Genomic DNA, 23,944 nt, shown 5'->3' on the forward strand with positions numbered 1-23,944 from the left:
TTAGTATAAGGTCTATGCGGGCAACGATGGTCACACGGTCATTGATAACACAGAATTTACCTGATCGACGCATTGATTTTTCAATAATATATCGTTATAATTAATTACCACACATTTAATACAATCAGATCAGTGCGTAACCGTTTTTCATCATGACAACACGATATTGTTATGAATAAATAGTTTTCAATTAACACATTATTGTTAATGGAGCCTTTGTTCGAAACGAGTTCGTTTCCGATTTGCAACGGCTTTGGAGTAGTCGCGTTTGAGAACAGACGCATTGCGCATGCGCAGCACTGTTCCGCACACAAACGTAAATATTTACACACGCAGGTCGTGCGTGCGAGTTGGTCATTAATTATAAATTTTTTTTTGGGCGTCTGACGAGTCGTGAGGCGGCCAAAATGTCGACAGTCGACAATATCGGATTCGACCGTTTCCAGACCCTACTGGCGATTTAATTATTATAATATTTGATTTTTTTTTTTTGTTATCGTCGTAGACAGAGCAATATTATTATCATCTCGTGTCGCGGACGCGACGAGAGTGCTCGTTGATCGATAATAATATTTACATTTTTTTTTTGTTGTAAATAATCCGATCCCCGCTTACCACCACCGGAACAATTATCGAGTGTCCGCGATGCCGAACAACCAGTTCATGCACCCGAGAAATATTTACCGGACGCCACCTGCGTTCAAGGAGCTGGCGGCAAAGTATCCGGAATTCAACAAATACGCGTCAGTCGTAAGTACACCTTTGTTTTTTTTTTTTCAAAATTCTAATTAAAAATTGATTAATTAATTCCATTTAACAATATTATTACGTTGTCAACGGTTAATGTTTTTTTGCCGTCTCCGGTGTTTTCCGACGGTCTGTTTCACATCGCACAGGGCTTGAACGGCAAAATCACTTTCGACTTCAAAAATCAGGACGGCCTCAGATTGTTGACCACTATACTGTTGAAGAAAGACTTCGACCTAGACGTGGATTTGCCCGTCGGCAGACTGGTACCCACCGTGCCGTTGCGACTCAACTATTTGCTGTGGATCGAAGATCTGTTCAACTTGAACTACGACAACACGAAGAAGATCAAAGGAATCGATATAGGTATGACGAATATTAAATTAAAATAATTGTCACATATAATGATGTGGACGTATTATAATATTATAGTAAGCACATCTGCGCATGCGAAGTAGTAAATTAATAAATACGATTAAAACCGATAGGTACGAATTTTTGTTTGTTTTTTTGGATTTAGTTATGGTAAATCGCAGCGGCGTAGATACGATTTTTTTTTTTTTGGTGGGGGGGGGTTTAAAATATATTTATGATAAAAATTACAAGTTATTAGTTAAACTAAACATCATTTTTATTTTGTTTCAAATTGGTATTAGTTATAAATAGTTGCAATAGTTTTATATTAGACTGTTATAATAATTCATAAAATAAAATCCACTCGACATCGTTATCGCTGTTTTTGTCGATTTTATAATTTGTTATTATTTCAGTAATAGTTATCGAGACCTACCTATGATAAAATTGTTATCGACGATAATTTTGTCGACTTGTCGTGCTATATAATTTATTATTCGTACCGTCGGCAGTTTGCCGAAAGTCTCTTATCACAACAATTTTCTCAAATCAAAATACCAATATAAAAAAGATTTTTGTTTTGGGGGGGTGGAAACCCCTTACACACCCCCCCCCCCCACCCTAACTACACCACTCTGTAAATGTATCGTGTTCCTCGATGTTTCGATGTTCGATAATCCGCAGCACGCACATGTAGTAAGAATTTCGTCAATTAGGTTTTGAATATCTATTAATAATTATTTGTTTGTATTTATCGAAATAATCCGAAAAAAATTGTCATAGGTATCTATACAAAACACCAGTTTTTGACAATATCGATTTTGTTTTATTTTCTGCGCAACTTGAAAACAGAATAGCCCTAGGATACCGTCGTACCTACTTGAAATTTTCACCGACCTTTTTTAGATTCTGAGTGGAACGATGAATGTATTGATTTTACGATGATGAGTGTTTTATTTTTTAATTTTTTAATTTTTTTTTGTGTCTGTCATCACCTTTTAGGACAGTAAAAGTGCTTGGATTTTCTTCAATAGTACCTTTTCTGATAGGAAAGTGAATCTAGTTGGTACCTCGGGGGGTCAAAAGTAAAAATTTTCCAATAGTTTTCAAAAGCGCAGTGACAACAAAAGAAAAATTAAGGAAAAACGGGAATTTTTACGCAAAATCTGTTTTCGAGAAAATTAATTTTGGTTTTTGGTGTAACTTTAAAACGAATGACTAGATACGAATGACTAGTAGATACATGAAATTTTCACTGGTTGTTTATTTTCCATTTTCTATACATGATAAAATTATCAAAATATTTTGATTTGTTTTGAGCTGTTTACGGACAATTTCAGTTTCCAATTTAATTAGTTTTTTTTTCTATGAATGTCAATAAAACTTTATTTGTTGAGTAAAAATACTTGAAAATTTAATACAAGGCTCCTACTATATTGTTACAATGAGATTTTAAAAATATTAAAAATCCATAGTCGCAATTTTTTTATAAGCATTTAAAGTTCAAAAATTGACAAAATATGTAAAAATCACGAAAATTAGCAAATTATTTTGAATTAATAATTCGTAAAGAATTAGAATTTTAGAACTAAGATTTTAAAATGTAATACAAGATTCCTTATAGGTTAATCTACCTTTATCAAAAAAAAATGTCTATAAGAAACTCAAATTAAATTTTAATGAGCGTTTGAAATTCGTATTTTTACAACATTTGATATTCACTCGATTTCTTACGTAACGATTTTCTTATTTTATTGTAATTAAAAAACGAATGACTGTAGAAACTTGAAAATTTCACTGAATGTTTATATTAGCATTTTCTATACACGATAAAAATTTGAAAATAACTTGACTCTTTTTGAGCTGCTTACAGACATTGTCATTTTTCAATTTTTTTAATTTTTTTTTTTTTTTCTATAAATATCAATAAAATTTTATTTGTTTGGTAAAAATGCGTGAATTTTTAATGCAAGGCTCCTGATATATTGTTACAATAGCAATTGCAAAATATTAAAAATACATAGGCACACATTTTTTTTATAAGCATTTGAAGTTGAAATGTTAACAAAATTTATCAAATTTAAAATTGAATAATTATTTTGTAGTTAAAAATTTATAAAATATTCAACTTTTATATCTAAGGATTGAAAATTTAAAACAAGATTCCACGTAAATATTTAATCCTGTTACCAAAAATTCTAAGAAATACATAAGCACAGTTTATTTTTATAATCATTTTAAGTTCAAATTTGGACGAAATTACATATTAAAAAACCAAGAATAACTATTTTAATTATTTTGTTGTGATTGTATAATACTATTCGTGGGTAGTTGGTAGGTACTTGAAACTTATAAAGTATACTATTATATATCTATGATAGTATCACGGGTTTTTTGTTGATGTTTAACGCGTAATAAGTATCTAATAGATAATGTGATATGATTAATTTGGAATTTATGATAGGTATCTATTATAGGTCATTTGTTTTTATACCATAGATATAAATGTATAATATTATGTCTTATATCTAGACTGACAAACCGTCTCCGCTCAGAATCGTTTTTCTTATACAGTGATATTATATCATTGAATTCAAATTTAATACTATCCATCATACAGTGACCCACTTGTAACCTACTGTACACCAGAGCGACATCCACTTACCCACCTTTTTATACTTGACGACATTTTAAAAATATTTTAACGCATTTTGAGCTATACATTACTTAAACACTACACACTATACCTAGATCATTTAACATTATACAATTAACATTTTTATAGACAATATACATTTTCATTTTTTTTTAGTTTTTATCCTCATGAAAGTCGAGAAAATATACCACCTATTTCGCTCATTTAAAAATTTAATATCTCGAAAATACATGCTCGTAATATTTTTATTTTTAGGTGTAAAGTTAAAATAATGAAAAAATCTTAGGTAATTATTTTGTTTTATGTTCTGCGCAACTCGAAATAACCCCGTAGGTATCCTACATACGGTATGTACCTACTTGAAATTTTCACCAACCTTTTTTTATACATGACGACATTTTAAAAATATTTTAACGCATTTTGAGCTATACATTACGTAAACGTTCTACACATAAGCCATATATATATATATTAATTTTCTTTATTTTCTTTTAGTTTTTTTTCCCCATAAAACTCAATTAAATATACCTACCTATTTCGTTCATTTAAAAAATCAAAATTTTAGACAATTTAATAGAAGATTCCGCATAAGTGTTTCATATAAAAATTAAAAATCTCGAAAATACGTGCTCGTAATATTTTTTTTTTAATTGTAAATTTAAAATGCTGAAAAAATCTGAAAATTCGTTAAAATCAAGAAAAAGTTTTAATTATTTTATAAGTACCTTAAAATTCGTAAACATTTATATTTATACCTAAAATTTGAAAATTGAATACATGGTTCCTCATAAGTTTTCAAAACTGGATTTAAAAAAAAATTTGAGCGTTATTCCATAAATATTTTTTATGAGTGTCTTAAGTTTAAATTCGAACGAAATAGGATATTGACACGTAAAAATAAAATGTTCACATTTTCTTGTAATTGAAAAACCTACTTAAAAATGTTTCGATCGATCAAAAATCTTGAATATTTCATACAAGGTTCCTCATCATTTTTAGAAATGTAAAAAATTCGTGGGCTTCATTTTATTTTATAAGCATCTGAAGTTCAAATTTTGATAAAATTAATCGAAATCACGAACATTTTCAAAATATTTTGTAATTTTAAATATAGTGTTCAATTTTTATATGAATATTTATATGGTCTGATATTTGAATTTGAGGTTCCTCATAAATAGGTCATACTTGAATCGAAAAATTTATAATTTCATAACAAGACTATATTTTTTTTTAGTCATTCAATGTTTTAATTTAAACAAAATTTGACATTTAAACAAAAAACAACATTTTTGGTTATTCTGTCGTAATTCAAAAATATTTTGATTTGAGATTTGAAAGTATTACATAATAATATGATAGGTAAATAATATGTAATGTGTAATAAATTATATTATTAAATGGTGTATACATTATGACATCATAAAAACATTAAGGTTAATTTTATGTTATTGCCTTATAATTTATTTTGAATTACATTCTATACATCTATTAAAGTGACCTACTCATTGACGAGGTACTCTCGACTCCTACTGTATATCAGAGCGGTTACCTACATCCCCCTTTTTCAGTTTTTTTCGAGGTTTTTTTAATTTTCTTGTTAGGTATTATGATAAAGCATATTATACTATGTGTAAACTGCTAATATAAACTTAAATTAATTTGATGTTCTAATTTTTTATATTAGTTTGCTCAGTAGTTGTTAAAAAAATGTTTTATTTTTTCAGGCACAGGTTCATCATGTATTTATCCATTATTAGCAGCTAAACAATTTCAGTGGTCCATGGTCGGTACTGATATCAATAAAGAATCTATTAAAAATGCTATTAAAAATGTAGAAAAAAATAATTTACAACATTTAATTCAAGGTAATTACTTAACAAGAATAATGCAATATAATAAAATGTTTTAATCCTATTTTTCTATTTTTTAGTACTGGAGGTATCGGAATGGGAAAGATTATTGCCAGTAGCAGTAGATGAACATTATGACTTCTGTATGTGTAACCCACCTTTTCATAGTCTTTCAAAAATAAATTCATCAGATGATGAAGCAGATAGTGCAGTTGGGATTACTTCTGAAATGTATACAATAGGTGGAGAAGTTGATTTTATAAAAAAAATGATTAACGAAAGTGAAACATTACAGAATTCGATAAGGTAATAATAACAATATATTATTCATATATTATAATACAATTAGTTTTACTTGGAAATTTGTTTGGTGTAAAAATATTCTTATTGATTAAAAATTATTATTTTCATAAATATTAAATAATAAATATCCATATTATTATTTGTTTAAAGTTATCAAATAATAGACTATATCGACGCTCCAGATGAAAACTGTAACAACTTGAGTTTTAACAAATCCGAGTTATGTACACCATCTTATAACAATTTAACTTCAAGAAATCAATAAAATATAGTCAAATCAGTGTCCACGAGAGTGTATTTTCAATATTATAATGTACGTTACTTTACATAGAGAAACAATATAGAAAACACATTATACCCAATAAACCAAATTTTTTAGTTGCAGTTTTGAACTGGGGCGTCAATATTTCGGCATAATTCTAGTTAAGCTTTCAGGAAATTTTAATTTGTAATTCCATGAAATTTTTATGAAAAAAATTAAGATACAATCAATGTTTGTTATTTGTACTCAGTTTTCAAGTTATAACACTTAAAATGTTATATATTTGTTAGTTAGTACCATCGCAGACAAAGATATCTTAGTCCATGGTACGGTTTTATATACTTTATATTTTCCATTCCTAGGTTATGTAATAACCATGATCTTTTGAACATATGTCCAAAAGTAATAAATTTTGTCTGACTTGTTTTTAAATTCCCTTTAAAAATGGAGAAAAAAATGTTTGAAAATTAGGTTAGGAGCTTAACTAGAATTGTTTCCATATTTTACTGCATCCATGTTCTATGAGTGCAGTAGTTTTATGATTAAAGTAATAAACTTGACTAAATAAATAGGTATGTCAGCTAATGTTAAATTTTTTAAATCTTTTTGTGTGTTCCCCAATCCCCAGACAAGGAAAAAACAATATCAATTGGATAATAATGTATATATTAGCAATATTTTAGCATTTATACTTATTCTGGAGAATATCTCCATGCACAGTGTTAATTAACTGACATGCCTATTTAGTCATGGTAATATACACAATTAAGTACGTTCATCATCAACAATAATACAACAGGCACATTTCATAAATAAACCATAATTATCATAGTTCATAGTAAAATAATAGTTCTTTGTTAGGAGATCAATACATTATAACTTACAGTATGGTTTCATTTTTAGAACAATTCATTATTTTTATAAATTCGACATATTCTTTGAATGATAAATTATTAACTTATCAATTAAAAATATTCTTCTTAGTTTTTAATCATATACATAATAATATAATACCTGACTTAAACTTATAATTTATAATTGGAAAAAAATTGTATTTCTTACAAGGTGTGCAGCTAATCTCATATTGCTGGTGCGCATTCTTGTGTTGTGATCTATGTTAAGTTATGTCTGTAATAGGTAACTACTCAATTAAAATTTAAAAATTATCTAGGTATATTGCATTTTAATTAACTAATTGAATAGTTTTAGTTTTAACCAGAGGTGTGTGTATTATCAGCATACAGATTTGCATTGCAACACCTGCATCTCCAAAAATTGTTGTTCACCGCATAAACCCTTAAGGTTATACTAAAATATGAACAAACGTTTTTCTTCATCAGTTTTATAAGTACCATGTTAGATACCTATATTATGTGATATTTTAAAGTAGATAGTAGGTGCCCACGTCATCTAGTGTTGATTCTAACACTTATTCTTAAATTAATAAAAATTATTTTGAAGATTTTTTTTTGGAACATTTAAGACTTCAGCAATACCTGTTATATAAGTAACCAATTTGAACCTACCTGATTAAAACAAAAGTAATAACTATGAGATAAATAATAGGGATAGGTTCTCATTATTCTCAAACCTTATGAAAATCTAAAAGTTTAAAAATTTAAGAAAAAAAATTTAAGTTCGAAGAGTGAATATATTAATTAGGTTTGCAAAGTATGGCGGTCAATAATTTTTTTGAGGAGAAACACAGCTTTACTACTTAAATAAAATCAAAGTTTGAACATTAATTTTGAGTTTTAATCTTGTAAACTTATGTTTGACCCATCCCTTATAACTACCTAACCAAATATGTAATTTTTTTAAACAATTAATTTATGTATAATAAAATCCATTTGTACTATCACCAGTGGTATTACATATGAATATGTAAAATATTTTTCTTTTGATAAAAACATTTTGTTATTATGTACTCGTGTGTAATATTGATATGAAAAATATTTTACCCTCAACAGTTTCCATATTACCTACAAATGAAATTAATTGCATTTATATTATAACTTTTTATTTTTTTTTATTAGTATTTATACAACAATGGTTGGTTATAAATCATCATTAGACCCTCTAAAAAATGAACTGAAAGCTATTGGAGCATGTACAATTGCAGAAGCTGGTTTCTTTCAAGGTCGGAATGCTCGTTGGGGGCTTGCTTGGACATTTCAGCCGGATATAAAATTAAAGGATTTTTTGCCTAATAAGGAGTTTCAAAAGGAGAAGTTGAAACTTAGACCTCCAGTGTCTTTCAAAATTCCAGAATCGTATGACTCTACAACTGCGCTAGCCAAACTATCAGAACTTCTAGATAGTCTTAAGGTAAATAACTATTAATAATATTTATAATTTTTTTTTATACTTCATTATTTGTATTTAGCTGTCAATCTCAAAATTACAATCAAAAATTAGTGAAAATGTCTTATACCAAGCTGACATTCAAGCATATGAAAATACATGGACACATCAAAGAAGAAAGAGGCGAATGGAAAAAAGATTAGCTGATTGCAAACGTCAAAAAACAAATGATAGTTGTTTACTCATTGCATCTGATGATGAAAGGGTGGATCAGCATTTAGAGACCACAGTGAATGCCAAACCATTATTTGCGGCTACATTAGTTTTAAGAAAGTCAGACAATACAATTTTGATAGACATGTTGCACTTGGACGGCAATAGAGACAATTCATATCAAGTTTTTCAGTTCTTTAAGAATAGATTTATATAATGTAGGTTTGCTTATAATTTATTTAAAAACACTTAATTACATAATACTTAAAATTAAATAGGTTTAATGTGAATAACAAAATAGTATAGTGTATAATATAATAATTATGAGATAATAATATAATAAAATATAAAATTAATTTGGTATAGTATTCTTAAAGGAAAAAATGAATAAATAAATTAAGAAATAAAGTTTATCAATTGACTCAACCGGTGTAAGAATTAACATAAACAAACAGTCACATTTTGTACATTACCAATTGTGAAAAAAAGAGAACCAAAACAAAAAAAAAATTAAATATGAACACTTATTTTCATATACATTTTACGAGATCATACTAATATACATTATAAACTGAAAATAATTTTAAACCGCTACTATTTTGCTGGGATCTACTTTTATGCGTAAAAATATAGTGTCATCTTTAATAAACTGTCTTTTTTTTAGTAGGGTTTCATGTGACACAAATTTAGGAAAACCAAATCCAAGGCTATCCGGCTGCGTGCTTGGTCGTTGGAAATTCTCCCAAGATGGATCAGGCACAAAACTCTCAACTATGTTGCATGGCTATGAAATGACAAAGGTAGTTAAAGTATTAGTAATTTATCTTGTATTTTACATTTGTACATAACCACTAGAATAATATATTTGCACATTACAATGCGAATAAATATTGCTTATTTATGTTGTTTTTTTTTTTATTTATTTATAATGATAAATAGTATTATAAAAGTTATTGTTATTTTTGACTGAAAATTATATTTATATAAATATAAATTATAAAAATGTTATCAAAAAAAATTTATGTGAGATATTTTTTTAATTACATTTGATGTCCTATTTTTATCTATATATATTTAAACAATATTATACATTCTGGTTATCCCAATTATATATAATTCTATGCTATTTATACTTAGTACATTCAACTCTAATGTGCAAATATATATTTCATAATAGGTTAGTTTCATAAATATAAACGATATTTTTGAATTACACACCTTTTCACTTTGGTCAAATAATGTGAATGCCACAGAATGAGAAAATGACCATTTCAGTAAAGCATCAAATTCACCTGGCAGTATTTTTATATAAACAGATACATGTGTGTTTTCACCAGATCCGTTGCCGTTCAAAAACACCGATGCTTGCAACTTGTACCCAAACTGGCTGGTGTAGAACGGCGAACTGATGAGTTCTAGACCATCACCGCATAGTTTGTGACGACCCTCTTCAAGTTTTTCCAGTACATCGGTGATTTTCCAAATCAACGTACCTTTAAGTAATTAGATTTTTATAAGCAATTGGTATTTAAATTTAAAGTACTGTTAAAAAAAAATCTTATTTACCTGACTGATTAACAGCTAAGTTATTTATAACTTTTTTCATGGATACAATTTGTTGTTGTTGTTTAGTGACCATTGAACACATTAATGTTAAATGTTGTTGGCTTGCTTCCTCCATGTGTGTGTCCATTTGCTTTCCTCTTAAACTCTACAGTTGAAAATATATAAGTTAATCAAAAGGTATTTAGTTAATACCAATAAAATTTTACCTTGAATCGACAACCAACATCTTTGAAGCTACAAGATGTTAACATTGAATGACATGCATGTTTAATGTGATGTTCTAAATCTTCACGTGCAACAGTGACAATTTCACATCGATTGGGACAAGTTAGAGGGAAACGTGGGCACGATGTTGTGTGTGAGTTAATAGTGTCAGCTACAAACTGCCGTCCACAATGACGACATGGTAATAATCTTTTTGAACATTCTGTGACCTGATTACAAATTGTATACTTTTAGTTAACCATTCAAAATATTATAATTCTAAAATTGTCTACCTTATGTTTGGCCAACATTCGTCTTGGAATTTTTACACCACATTTAGCTTCACAATGGATTGGCTCCACCGGACATGTTCTACTATGTTCTTCCCCAGCTGCTTCTCCTTTCATTTCACCATTACAGTATTCGCACTTGATGACACGTTCAATACATGTATATCTCACATGATCATCCATTAAAATTCTGGCAATTTGAGCGCCACAGTGGTTTGTGCAAGGTAACGCATCATATTTACATGTTTGCAAGTGTCCCTGTTAATGTAATGTTTGACTAATTAAAATAAAATCTTTACAAAGAGAAAGATACTTCAATATTTTTTTTTATTTATTTAACTTTCTTAATCACAATAGCTTAATAATAACATATTGAGTACTTACTTTTAGACGCCTTAATTGATCGCTCCATTTACAACCTTCTTTGTGGTGAATGCAATAGACAACAGATCCCATTATATCCTTGTCTTTTTCACAATCTGAGACCTAAAACATACAATTTATTATTTTTAATTATGCAATTTGTTAAAAAAAAAACTTAATTCAATATGATATTGTAGACATTCTATAAAGATTAAATCTGAAAGTGTGGAAATATTGTGAATAGAGCTAAATAAATGAAATCAACAAGTTTTCAAAATAACTCAATTTTTTTTCATAAAGGAAACTTTTAAACATACATAATAGAAAGCTAGCGTCTGTAAGGATTACTTAATAAAAATGTTTTACAATAAGAATGTAAAAGTAAAGTACTAAAATTTAAAATTTTACAGTAGAGATCAACAATAGATAGTTATTGTTCATCATAATAATATGCATATAAGCTTATAATTTAATGTATTATACAATTTAAGGTGCGATAATTGGTAAGTTTCTTCATCTTCAATCTTAAATTAGTTCCAATAGTATAATAATTCGTAGAATACTGTTGTATTTAATGATTGGAACCATAAATAAATGGTGTTTGTACACATTAAAAGGTTATGCTTCCCACACAAATCCAATGGGTTTATTAAACTATTATATGCCCGGTCACTATTATTAAATTTGTGAGAAGTGAATTTTAATAAAATAATTTGACTTGAAAACATCTATCTAAACTTTGCAAGTCTTATATAATGTATATTAATATTTAAATATTCAATAAAAAAAGAATAAAATAAGTATTATACTCATATTATGCGTATATTTTTTTTAAATCTGCAACCTGTATTCAATTTGTTGATACATTACCATTTATAAAAACTAAAAATATATGTCGCAATAAGTATGCAACCAAATACCCTGCAAGTAATACAACATATTTAAGGTCTTAGGAACAATTGCGTACACTTATATAGGCTTTAGTGCTTTACAATAGGTTGAAAATTATATCGTTCTCCAAGTGTTTTGTAGTGTAGGTACCTATTGTGTGTAATATCTCAAATAATTGGGATCAGCCGACGTATTTCCTTTCGCAGTTGTGTTAGAGAAGATACGCAAACGGAACATATGTTTAACGCCCGTACACATTGTTGGTTAATGGTGTATACAACATATGAACGTACATTTTTTCGTATAAGAATTTAAAAAAACGGGCCTTATATTAAACACGGGCGCCTAAAGAAACAATCTTTATTTTTAAAAAATAAATTCTAGTGGAAAGACGTTTTATATGTTCAATAATGTTGTCGAGTGTAAGTAGGTATTAGGTACCTAATTATTATAAAACTTCGTTTATGGTCGAGTGACGACCATAGGGAAAGAAACCGCAGAAATCGATTAAACTGTTTAATACCTACGGGATATGATGGGTACATAATATGTCGAGTTAGTTCTCATGGTATAGTGATTGAATTACTAAGCCTCCAACTGGTAAATATCGGGCAGCTTCTGGTATAATGTACCTATCCCGATTCCTTTATGCCTTAAATGAATTTTTCTATATAGGTACTTTCCAACGTTATACATTACACAACTATAGTAGGCACTGTAAGTACGTGCATTGTACCCAGTAGTTTAACTTGTCGTGACTCAAATCCGTATAAAATAATAATGTATTATTGTTTTAGGTTTAAGTGGTTCAACAACGATATTTGTCTATAAGGTTTTGTTTTCCTACAGAATTTGTACACTATTACGTTTCTCAACACGTAGGTAGGTACTTACCAATTTGAAAATGCAAAGGTAACGAATATTAAAATTAAAACCGTATATCTGTAAGTATATAATATAGGGCCATTCTATTAAATTAATGTAAAATTCGACCGGGCTATTAATATGTGCATGATGTATAAAATCGATATCGTAATATTATAGTAGGTAGTCGGTAGTGTATAATAATATAAGTAATAACTTAATGTTATTTTTCAACGTCGCGTCAAGGAAGACTGAGCACTAAGATAAACTAAACCAGGTGTGATTCCTACATTGCCAGCGCATATACCTACTGCCACAAAAATAATATATATAATAATGAAAGGCGTTACGAGCCAAAGGATACACGCTTGGTGAAGCTTAAGGGAGGCCCGTAGTTCTGGTCAAATCATTATAGGTATATGTATTGTAATACGACTATAATATAAGAGAAGTTACGGTTGCTGAAACACGCACCTGCTCATCCACATGGACCTCCTGCGGGCTCGGGGTCTAAAACTGTTCGGTAGATTAAGTATGATTATACATTATTTTTGGACAACTGTCCAAGCCGAAGCAATTAAGACTAAAACATACTTTTAAATCAACCGCTAGGTACTCTAACCTCTACGGAAGTTATTCTTGATAATCGCAGGATTTTGCGTATAATCGAGGTATTTTCAAAACTCATTATCAATAGCTATTTAATATTATTTCCTTAAAAATTATTAATGTTATATGTATTATTAAGTCATGTTAATGTTTTTATTTTTATTTTTTTTAACAAAAAATCTATTTAAAACTTTAGTATAGGTACTTAAGTATTATTTGTTGAAGACATTTACATGATAGGGTATATTATTCTCGATGTCGGGCGTAGTTATAATATACTATTGTACGAATACGATTCAAGAAGATCATTAGTCACTCGGCGATAGAACAGAGGTATTTGACAGCCCTAAAACATTCCAATGACAATCGTATCGAATTTTCCTTTTAAGAAACAAGAATATAGTTGCATAACGCGCATAACTTATTTTTGAAAAATGCGCTCGACAAACTATCTGACCTCCCGATAACATTCAAGTCACACACTCACACAATACACAAATACAATTATTATGAATTATTTAGTTCAGAATAAATACATCCGAACAGATGTCCGTTTAGGAATGTCTATGTACCCGGCCGAATAGGGTCATATTATTTTTTCCCCCACACATGTGTTGGATCTGTGACAGATGATTTCGAATTGTGATTAAGTGAATCCTCCCTTAGTCGGGGTCACGTTCGGCTTGTTCCATTTTCCTGCCGGTTCGGATTACGAGAAAAATAAAGGACTATAGAAAATATTCTCCACGTCATGTAAAATATAACTCATTCATCAAATAATATTATTAACAGATAACAATGACGCAAGAGAAGTTTGACAAATATTTTCTCATTTTCATGAATACGTTTAAAAAATATATCAAATGATCTAAGAACTTTGGTTACTTATATGCAACTAATCTACAACGAATACTATTTTAAATATCTATACTTATACATCTGAATAACTAATTTTCTTTCATCGTTTAATAATAGTCATTCGATCTTACTACAGAATTCTATAACTTTATATTATATATTATACTGTTGTCAGTGTCCTATGGATACTATTATTAGGTGCCATATTAATACAATAACAATATCAAACTGTGCTGAATTATACGTAGCCGATATGATTTGACGTGTCAAGGACATGAAATATTATTATTTAATTATAATTATTAAAATAATGGACCAATTATTAATCTTTAGAATTGCATTTAGGTTCGGCGTCAATGCGTACGAGTTCTGACCGGACAATAGGTACCTAGGTACGAAAATTATTGCCAAATAAAATTATTTAATTATTTTCTTGGTGAACAATTCCCTTTCGGACCTCATCTGTAGACAGTTAATGCAATGATTAAGGAAGGTGCAATATAATATACATAATATTATGATAGTTAGTCTGAGCATAACGATGGTTTTCACAGATTCATGATAAATAATAATATAAATTATTGCCTAGGTACGTGCAAATTAACCTACATCACAAACGATGCGTTATGTTTTTGATTTTCGTTATTTCAATCAAAACCGTCGTTCCGTATAAAGACTAGGTATATATAATATGTGTACAGTACCGATATATACCTAACATCGGGTGTTGGTATATACGCGTGCATATAATAATAATAACATGCAACATTATGGAACCTACGCACATATTATATTGTGCGCATTTAATTATTTTATTATTGTAGGTACCCTATGTTTAATATCGTACAAAATAATATAATAAATCACCCACACCGACGGACGGACGGCTGGGCGATCGCACTGCTGCAGCACGTGTGTATATACCTGTAATTACTTTCGAATTAACAGTTCGCCATTAAAATTGCATAAGGATAATTTTTTTTTTTTTTGATTTGCGCAGGAGAAATGGAACATATACACGAAGATGAATATAATAATAACATATTGTGACGGGACAGCGGCAACCGGTTGGTTATGTGTGTGTGTGTGCGCGAGTTTACAATAATACATAATAGCCGGTAATATTATATATATATGTTATACTATCTCTTGTTTTCGACGATGTACAATAAAATGCCAAAACGCCCGTTAGCTGTTTAGGTATATTCTGCGAGATCGTGTTGTACAATATATTATTATTGTGACCTAATGGCGGTTAATGAGTTTTTTTTTTTATTATAAACCATATAAATCCGTTTATGGGTGTTTGTCTTATATTATTTTGCGTCATGTTTTGTGCGACTCGACGCCGCAGTCGTCACCTATATTATTGTTACGATAAATGCTATTCGTCTATACGTGATCGGCGATATACCTATATACTAACCGGCGAGGGCGAAGGGTGAAAATCATTACCGGACATCCTGTGAGGCGTTCGACCCCTCAATGGAATTTTTTTTACACTTACACTATATGATAATATATAATATAAACTCGACCCGTTCTCCGGTATTTAATTTCGACACCGGCAATCCGATATATTATCATTATGTTATATTAAATTTTAAGGCCGCGGGTACGCGCCAAAGCCATATTATAGTTGTGGGTCGGGTCGTCGTCGCATCTACGACCGGCGACGACGGTTCCTCTATTCGTGACTCTCGAGACGGAAACTAATAGTTTACACCTGTTGCGGCCGTCGTGCGGTGACCGCGCGCGTGTCCCGCATAGGAAAATATAATATTTTATACACATATAGGTATACGATTGTTGTAATAATGTGAGACGAGAATTTAATACGAATATAGTACATTATTATAATATTATAGACATCGGTTTTCGTGCGCGTACGGAAACAAGGAGACGACGGTGTACGAAATTCGGTCGGAAGTCGTAATCAGATGGGTTGGTATTTTTTTTTGTCGACACGTACGACCGTAGTTGTACCTACATATATATAATATTATAATATTATATACCTATATAGCTTTACTAGGAACTAGGTAGGTTACATCGTACGAGAGACAACACTCTATGTCTCGACGGATATTATCCCTTGCTTTTACACGTCATATCTGTACATTGATCTGGCCCGCGGATTAACAAGGACAGACATTTCCAAAAATAAACATGTTTGGAAATGCACCTTATGTTCGAATAAAGTTAATTGTTTATTAAGCACCAAAGAGTAAAAATAAAATATTTGTTTTAGAGCTTTAAAATATTACGGGAATTTTCGGATTTTTGTTATACCCACCCATCTATATTTTAAGGAATATTTTTGTATAATCTATATATTTAAAAAATACTAAACGGGAAAATAAAACCCTTTATTAAATCATTCAATATTTCTAGTACCTAATTTTAAAATAAATGTATTTACAGATATTTAATGGTGTTAGTTCTGTGTCATTATATCAAGTATTTGCGTAATTATTAAAGTAATAATCAAGTGTTCGAACTATGTCAGGCAACAAAAAAAAGGTAACTTTTAGTATTTTACTTCGTATTTAATGACATATTATTATGCATATAATTAATCGACGGTGACATAACTGAACGGCGTGTATCTAATAATTATCATAAATTGTACGCCAATGCGGCCAAAATAAAGGATAACGTTCAAACAGGGACAAGAACTGCATTTTGATATTTCCATCGATAGGAGTGGGGAGTGGGGGACACAACCTAGTATCTGTGGCCCCAGGGCACCCCCCTAGATAGGTCTCAATCTCAAACTCGAGACGTGTTTAATGCTAATAAGATAACGTAATCGCCTAACCCAAACAGTGTGACGGGTTGTTGTTGTCGTGGTCGTCGCTGTCGCCTTGTTGGGTGGGTCGGCTGTTTCGCCGTTCTTCGATCGAAACGTTTATAATAAATGTGTGAGAAATTCAAATCGGGTGGGCGGCGGTGGGAAACTATAATAATATTATGTACCTAACGTGTTTCGCGGACGACGATCGAAAAAGTGTTTTCGAACAACTATTCGGACATAGTGCACAATATATTATTATTATTATCGTTCGCGTAACGCCCGAATGTAAACAATTATTATGCAACGGCGAACGGTCGTAACTCGTAGTAGTATAATGGTCCTCAATAGCACTATTATACAATATAATAATTATTATGATGATAATAATATGTATAATAGGCAGGTAATAGGTTAGGTTACGCGGGCCGACGGTTATTTTTTTTTTAAATAATTTTTTTACATTACCGACGACGATGGGTAGCCCTCCGTTTATAATAATATTGTAATATATTTATATAATATCATAGTTCCAAAACGACACGGTCGAGGGTCGACAATATTGTATGGTAATAATAATATTGTGTGGCGTCGGACAACGTAATTATTATTACTATCGTACTATGACACTATTACAATATAATATTATACCGTCGAGTAATGCACAATACACATAGGTATCATACCAATTACCAGGTACATAATATATTATATTATTATGAAACTATAATGAAACTTAAACGCGCGCGCGCTAGGTACGACATTGTTATTATTTATACTTTATGGATTTTGGTAAGTTTTCGTGTTTGTTCAAAACCCTATACGGAATAATAATAATAAAACTTCTATTGTTGTGCAAATACGGTTTAACGCGGATATTGTGATTAAATATAATATACGATATTATACGAAACCAATGTAGGTACGATTGCATTATTACGCATTATATTCGTAACCGTTTACCAGACACAATAATATAATATTGTTAAAAATCATCTCGTCCCGATGACCGGATATTGTCTGAACACTGTCTGTTCAAAATATTACGCAATCATCGTTTTACACGAACGACGACGACCACGACAATTTATATATTCGTAAGACGTATATGACAAAACGGATTTCTATATAATATAATATATACTCATTCGGTTCGTATATTCTTTAAATTATTTATTTTATAAGCGCCTACGCTTTTTATGCATATTCACTGTATATTTACTCTTTGACTGAATCCTGCGTACTTACAGACTGCACAGAATTCACAACACATGATAATATTCCGAATAGACCTTCGAAAACTTATCAAACCTCTGCACCTCTCGCACCATATAATAACAAACACTTGACGAAAAAATTATCATATAATAGAACGTGCCTATCTGTTTTCATTGTATAATATTCTGGGTTAATTCATTTCAATAACAATTACCTACTGTACTTTGCCTACAACATATAATAATATCACAACGAAAATGGCGATAACAAATCACAATATTATTATACGTCTTATATGATACTATAAGACTATTCCCTATACACGTACCTAGGCTACAAGTCTTACCCCTCGAACACGTGTGAATATTTTCAAACATGTGATTCTAAATATCACGAAAAAAAAAATTGCTGCGTATTGGTTCCCAAATTGCGAAAAAAAAATGTATTGTTAACCCGCGTAACTGCAAATATGTTTTCGAATCACGTAATACTATACAGAGGACATTAGGACAATATCGACGATTGGTGCTGGTACGGAAACGATTGCCATCCGGTAGTTTATAAAATAATAAAAAGTAATATAAATGCGGTTTTGTCGTAAATTCCAATCGGCACGTATAAAATAAAACGAACGACGAAAAAACGGTAGGTGGAGGTACCGCGCGCATCGGTGCAATTTCCTATTATAAATAATTAAATAGTGATAAAATTAGCTCGTCGAGCCAGCGCGAACCAAGTGCCCATATTATAACACAATTTGAATAACTTAACATCTTAACGTGGGACGAATTTTTTTTTAAGTGCAAAAAAAATGTAAAACAAAAAAACTCAGATTTAGACCTCTCATACACATTAGCGACACCAATGCAGGCGTATCTGAATTTTTTTTTGGGGGGAGGGGAAGGATTTCAAAAACCGATTTTTGACAGATTTTATCTGGAAGTCCGGAGAGGACAGTTATTGGAGGACGCGTAAACATTTTCCGGGAGTCACGGCGAGGGCGGACTTACGTCTGGAGTGGACGCTGGCGTGATGTTGTCCTTGGTGGGCGTCGTGGCCGGCGCGAAAATGGTGCACGACGACGTGTTGATGGACGTGGTGATGCTGTGCTTGGACGACTTGTTGGGCGAGTTCCGGGACGGGAAACTCAGCGTCTTCGTCCACAACGCAAGGCTTCGGCCCATGTCGGAAAACTCGTGGACGGCGATCGATGTCGACGGGCGGCGATGCAGGTAACGCAGCGATAATAATAATATTATGACGGTACGGCGAACGAGCGAGCGAGCGAACGCGGTGTGTGATGCGCGCGCGGTTAACGTGACGAGACTGAACAGCGAACGCCGTTGTAGCGATACGACGACTGTCGTGCTCTACGCGTTCGTCGGCGGCGGCCGGGTGGCGGTGCTCGTGCGCGCCGCACTCCCTCCGACAACAGCTGTGCACCGCCTCGGCAAGACAGTGGTCCCCCGCCGAGGCCGCGGACGTGCGCCGACTTGCAGTCACACGTCACCGCCGTGTTCCGGAATGTTTGTTCGGCAAAGGCGTGCAAGTCGATGAAAATAATTAGCTCCAGTTAAGTTGAGAGGACACTGGATCGATAGGTTAAAAGTTAACAAATTATAAATTTAACTCGGTGAGTTTCATAGTTAACTTTATGTATAGAAGAAAAATATTAACTCGACTCGGTTTATAAAAAGTTAATCTATTTTTTTTTTGATTAGTAATTGTAAATCACAATAATATAAAGAGTGAATGTATGTATCTTTCTAGTTTCTAATTTATAAATTATAAAAAACAATTTTATTGAACTTTTATCATAATGTACACAGCTGTATAATCTTTTTCTTTTACTCTGCTATTATTCATCGGTTTAATTTTTATCATCTCAAATTAATAATTTAACAAATATATTTTCTTTATATCTTATAGCAATTGAATGTCATAATACGTGAAGATGAGTAGGGGTAGGTACATGACCTTCATGTGTAATAGTAATATTTACGTATAAACGAAAATTTTAAAAATGTTTTTAACTTGATGGATTTTTTTTTTAATCGACTGAGCTAATTTCAAAATATCGAAAGTACCTACACGAATACAATTTTTTCCAAGACGTCTGAAGTTCCGATTTTGACAAAAAATAATAGTTGATTTCAGTTATTATGTTGAAATTCAAAAAATATTAATTGTATAATTTTGAAACTTTTTGCCATTACGTTTGTTATTATTTTCTATGCACAAACCTATTCACACTGTTCTACAGGTCATATATAATACGATACGTCGGTATTGACTTTTAAGTTAATATTTTGGCTAACAACAAACATATACGTGGTTCTCTATCATAAGAACACTGACCTACTCATATCTCACCGACGAGGCAGCTAGGAAACCTACTACGCAGCAGAGCGACTTCCCCGTTTTCTCCCCTCGAGGTTTCCGTGCGAATAACATAATATGAAATCAAATTCGTTTGCCGATAAACGGTTTTTAAATGTTTTTCCGTGGAACCATTTCTTAACTCCAAGAACACGCCGACCAATCGTTATAATTTATAAATATTATAATATTATATAGGTACACGATTAATTTGCACGGTCCACTGGTCGCTAATAATAATCAATTTTATAGCAATATCGTAAAATTATTATATGTACAATAATTAATAAGTAATGGCGATTATTGAGTGCTTAAAATGGTTATTATGTGTAGTCGATCTACTCGGCGGGTTCTGCTCATTCGCATAATTTCTTCAAGGGTGTTTTCACTATAGATATTAATTAATTGATTATTTTAAATGTGAGTGGTTTCTAAAATTAAATTAATCAACGACCGTCGGTTTTTTCAACCTTAAAATATAATACATGAGTATGTATATTATAATCAATTATTTTTTAGGCGCTTGAAATATCAATATAATAAATAATTAATAATATTCCATCATACCTATTGTATAATATCATACACAATACCCGAAAAAAAATGTCAATATAATATAGTATTTTCCTGATTAGGAAAATTAAATTACTTTTGACATAATTATTTGCTGTATTTAATTATCTAGCGGTTGGCACCTAAGGTTGGCCTGTTAGTTAGCAGTTACCTATAATAATATATACCTATATTATATATTTAAAATATCTGTATGCAATATTATATATTATATAATATATACCATAAAAAAAACAAAAAAATTATATTAATTAATATATTTTATAGTTATAACTTATAAGATAATACAACAATATAATAATATTACAATAAAAATATAACTTTTATATTAATAGTTAGGTACAAAAAATATTTTAGCATATAAAAGTTACATTTTTATTGTAATACTAAATACTATTAGTGTCGTATTTTCTTATAGCTATATAATTAATTTTAAATATTATTTTTGTTTTTGACTGTATAATACATAATATGGACATTGGACATATTTATGTTTAGTTTTATTCATGCAATGTATATTATTATTTTTTAACAGGTTAAATACATTATTATTTGGTATAATATATGCGCAGACATAGAACTGTTAGCATCCCCCCCCCCCCACACACATACACTCGCGCCTTGGTTTTTGGAGACATCGTCATCGTTTCATATATTATTATCATAATGTTATACATTTAAATTTATGTATATGTGTGAAATGAAAATTAAATTGATTTATTTTTATCATAAACATGATATTATGTGGTCTAAAAGACGTTACAACTACCTATTATACAAGGTGTAACAGAAAGACTTGACGAAAAAAAAATTATGCTATACTTAAACGTTTGACAAAAATTGTTAAAATTATAGGATTAGTAAATAATTTAAAAAATATACTCATGTCAGCAAATCCTTCAAAAAGAATATTTTGAAAAAAAGTTATTACGTTCCAAATTCATTTAATCAAAAAAATATTGATATTTTAAGATATAAGCTACTTGACTTGGATAAATGTTTTTACTATAAAAATTGTTCTTAAATCAGATTCACAAATTAACTATTTTGAATACATCCAAAAAATTTAAATCAAATTTTAATAGTTGTTTTATTTTCAGTGTTAAAAAATAAAAATATGTTTTTGTATAGCATATAGTATATTATGTGTAGCGCATAGGCGACTTTAAATTATATATATATATAAAAAAAAATGAATATTGAATAGAACAAAAGTTATTCCAAGAGTCAGTTCTATCTGTTACAGGGTGTATATATGTATAATAGAAATATATCGGAGGCTTTCGGCTATAGACTCCGCGTAGTCTACGCGTGTGTCGTTTAACATCATTGTTTTTTGGTTATATTTTGGCGGTATATAATATATATTATACGTATTATAGGTATATACCACACCACGATAAATAAAACATTTATGCCGTCTAAACATTAAAACGAATCGACGGAATCTGACGAGAGAGTGGAACACTGCTATTATATGCGTGCCCATAATAAACTCGCGAGCTCGCGTTAAATTGCAACTTTGCGACGCCGCCGCCGTCGCACTTTCTCTGCGCGCGAACACTATTACTTACTCCGCTACGCGTTTTGCCGCGATTTAGGTGTATCGAATTCGATCGAATTACCAGTTTTTTAGAAACGCGCAGCGCATACGCGACAATCAAACAATAATTAGGTCGGGCATTTTCGCGAAAGACGTGTTTTTTTTTATTTATTTATCAATAAGATATATATTATTATTGGTGAAAAATAAATATATGTGTTTTGAAATAGATTCACAGATTATCACATAATATTATATACATATTGAAATATTGTGATTTGCAGTAGGTAAAGGTATATTTATTTTATTAATTGAATCGTCATACATTTCAAAACAAAAAACGAACAGTAGATTTTGATGAAGCTGTCCCAAAAAGCAAGCTTGCAAAAGGGATCAGCGAGTTAAAAAACAGTTAAAAATATAAATTAAACATAATTCGGAACAATACTAAACATACGTGTAAAATTCAAGGTTAAATAGCTTCATATATAAAATAACGCTTAGTTCATAAAATATTTAAATCTAAATAATATTTACATAATTAAAAATGTTTTTTTTTATTTTAAAAAGTCGATACACAAATATTTAATCGTTATAAGAAACTAACAAAATATGTACATATATGTATAATAAAAAAATTTTGAATTATACAGGGCGATTCACCAAGCACGCTTGTCCCCGTTTTTTCATTTCATAATAAATTTATTCAGATTTGATTTTTGGTATTTTTGAGTCTACTCCATTTTTGTGAATTCTTGAATTTTTTTTTGTAGTCCTGTGGCTTCTAGTTTTCAAACGAGAGCCCTCCTTTTCGACTGTGATTTATTTTTTATATAATTTGTCTGAAAATTTTGACGTATCAGAATCAAAATTCAAACAAGTAGTTTTTGAGTTACCCTTGTGTACTAAGAATAATATTAGGTCCATCATAATGTGTTTGGAAGATATTTGGGCTATGATTATTTAAAAATGTTGGTGATTTACTATAAATTTAGTTAAGTATAATAAATACTAGATCCACTACTACATTTGTTTTATATTTTTATAAAACCACTTTTAAGGACTATTATCCTTAGAATAAACATTTGAATAACTCTAGAGAA

The 23,944-nt window shown here is 30.4% G+C and overlaps 2 protein-coding genes across 3 annotated transcripts; one reads left to right on the plus strand and one right to left on the minus strand.

The window, feature by feature from the left end:
- Positions 1-33: 33 nt before the first annotated feature.
- Positions 34-9,697, plus strand: LOC100168380 (U6 small nuclear RNA (adenine-(43)-N(6))-methyltransferase). 2 transcript variants are annotated; one of them, XM_008184738.3, is made up of 7 exons: positions 34-750; positions 897-1,113; positions 5,482-5,622; positions 5,688-5,913; positions 8,209-8,500; positions 8,559-8,907; positions 9,357-9,697. In XM_008184738.3, the coding sequence occupies exons 1-6, from the start codon at positions 646-648 to the stop codon at positions 8,904-8,906; spliced, it is 1,329 nt and encodes a 442-aa protein (XP_008182960.1). In that variant the 5' UTR covers positions 34-645; the 3' UTR covers position 8,907; positions 9,357-9,697. The 2 variants fall into 2 exon arrangements, with proteins under 2 accessions (XP_008182960.1, XP_001948397.1); XM_001948362.5 differs by having other exon boundaries at positions 9,354-9,590.
- LOC100159489 (TNF receptor-associated factor 4) lies at positions 8,909-19,718 on the minus strand. The gene is made up of 7 exons (XM_001948320.5): positions 19,357-19,718; positions 11,134-11,235; positions 10,753-11,007; positions 10,462-10,689; positions 10,256-10,400; positions 9,908-10,182; positions 8,909-9,473 (listed from the first exon to the last, which is right to left on the minus strand). The coding sequence occupies exons 1-7, from the start codon at positions 19,528-19,530 to the stop codon at positions 9,273-9,275; spliced, it is 1,380 nt and encodes a 459-aa protein (XP_001948355.1). The 5' UTR covers positions 19,531-19,718; the 3' UTR covers positions 8,909-9,272.
- Positions 19,719-23,944: the final 4,226 nt, after the last annotated feature.

This window comes from Acyrthosiphon pisum, chromosome A2 (assembly GCF_005508785.2).
Source record: "Acyrthosiphon pisum isolate AL4f chromosome A2, pea_aphid_22Mar2018_4r6ur, whole genome shotgun sequence".
Lineage (NCBI taxonomy): Eukaryota > Metazoa > Arthropoda > Insecta > Hemiptera > Aphididae > Acyrthosiphon > Acyrthosiphon pisum.

What these genes read in the sequence shown, in the direction of transcription:
- LOC100159489 (XM_001948320.5), bottom strand. Translation starts at nt 19,530, where the DNA reads ATGGGCCGAAGCCTTGCGTTGTGGACGAAGACGCTGAGTTTCCCGTCC. An exon ending in CTTAGCTGTTAATCAGTCAG is followed by an intron (nt 10,183 to 10,255) that starts GTAAATAAGATT and finishes AATTACTTAAAG; the next exon opens with GTACGTTGATTTGGAAAATC. An exon ending in TATTTGACCAAAGTGAAAAG is followed by an intron (nt 9,474 to 9,907) that starts GTGTGTAATTCA and finishes GTCATTTCATAG; the next exon opens with CCATGCAACATAGTTGAGAG.
- LOC100168380 (XM_008184738.3), top strand. Translation starts at nt 646, where the DNA reads ATGCCGAACAACCAGTTCATGCACCCGAGAAATATTTACCGGACGCCA. An exon ending in TCAACAAATACGCGTCAGTC is followed by an intron (nt 751 to 896) that starts GTAAGTACACCT and finishes CACATCGCACAG; the next exon opens with GGCTTGAACGGCAAAATCAC. An exon ending in ACATTACAGAATTCGATAAG is followed by an intron (nt 5,914 to 8,208) that starts GTAATAATAACA and finishes TTTTTTTATTAG; the next exon opens with TATTTATACAACAATGGTTG.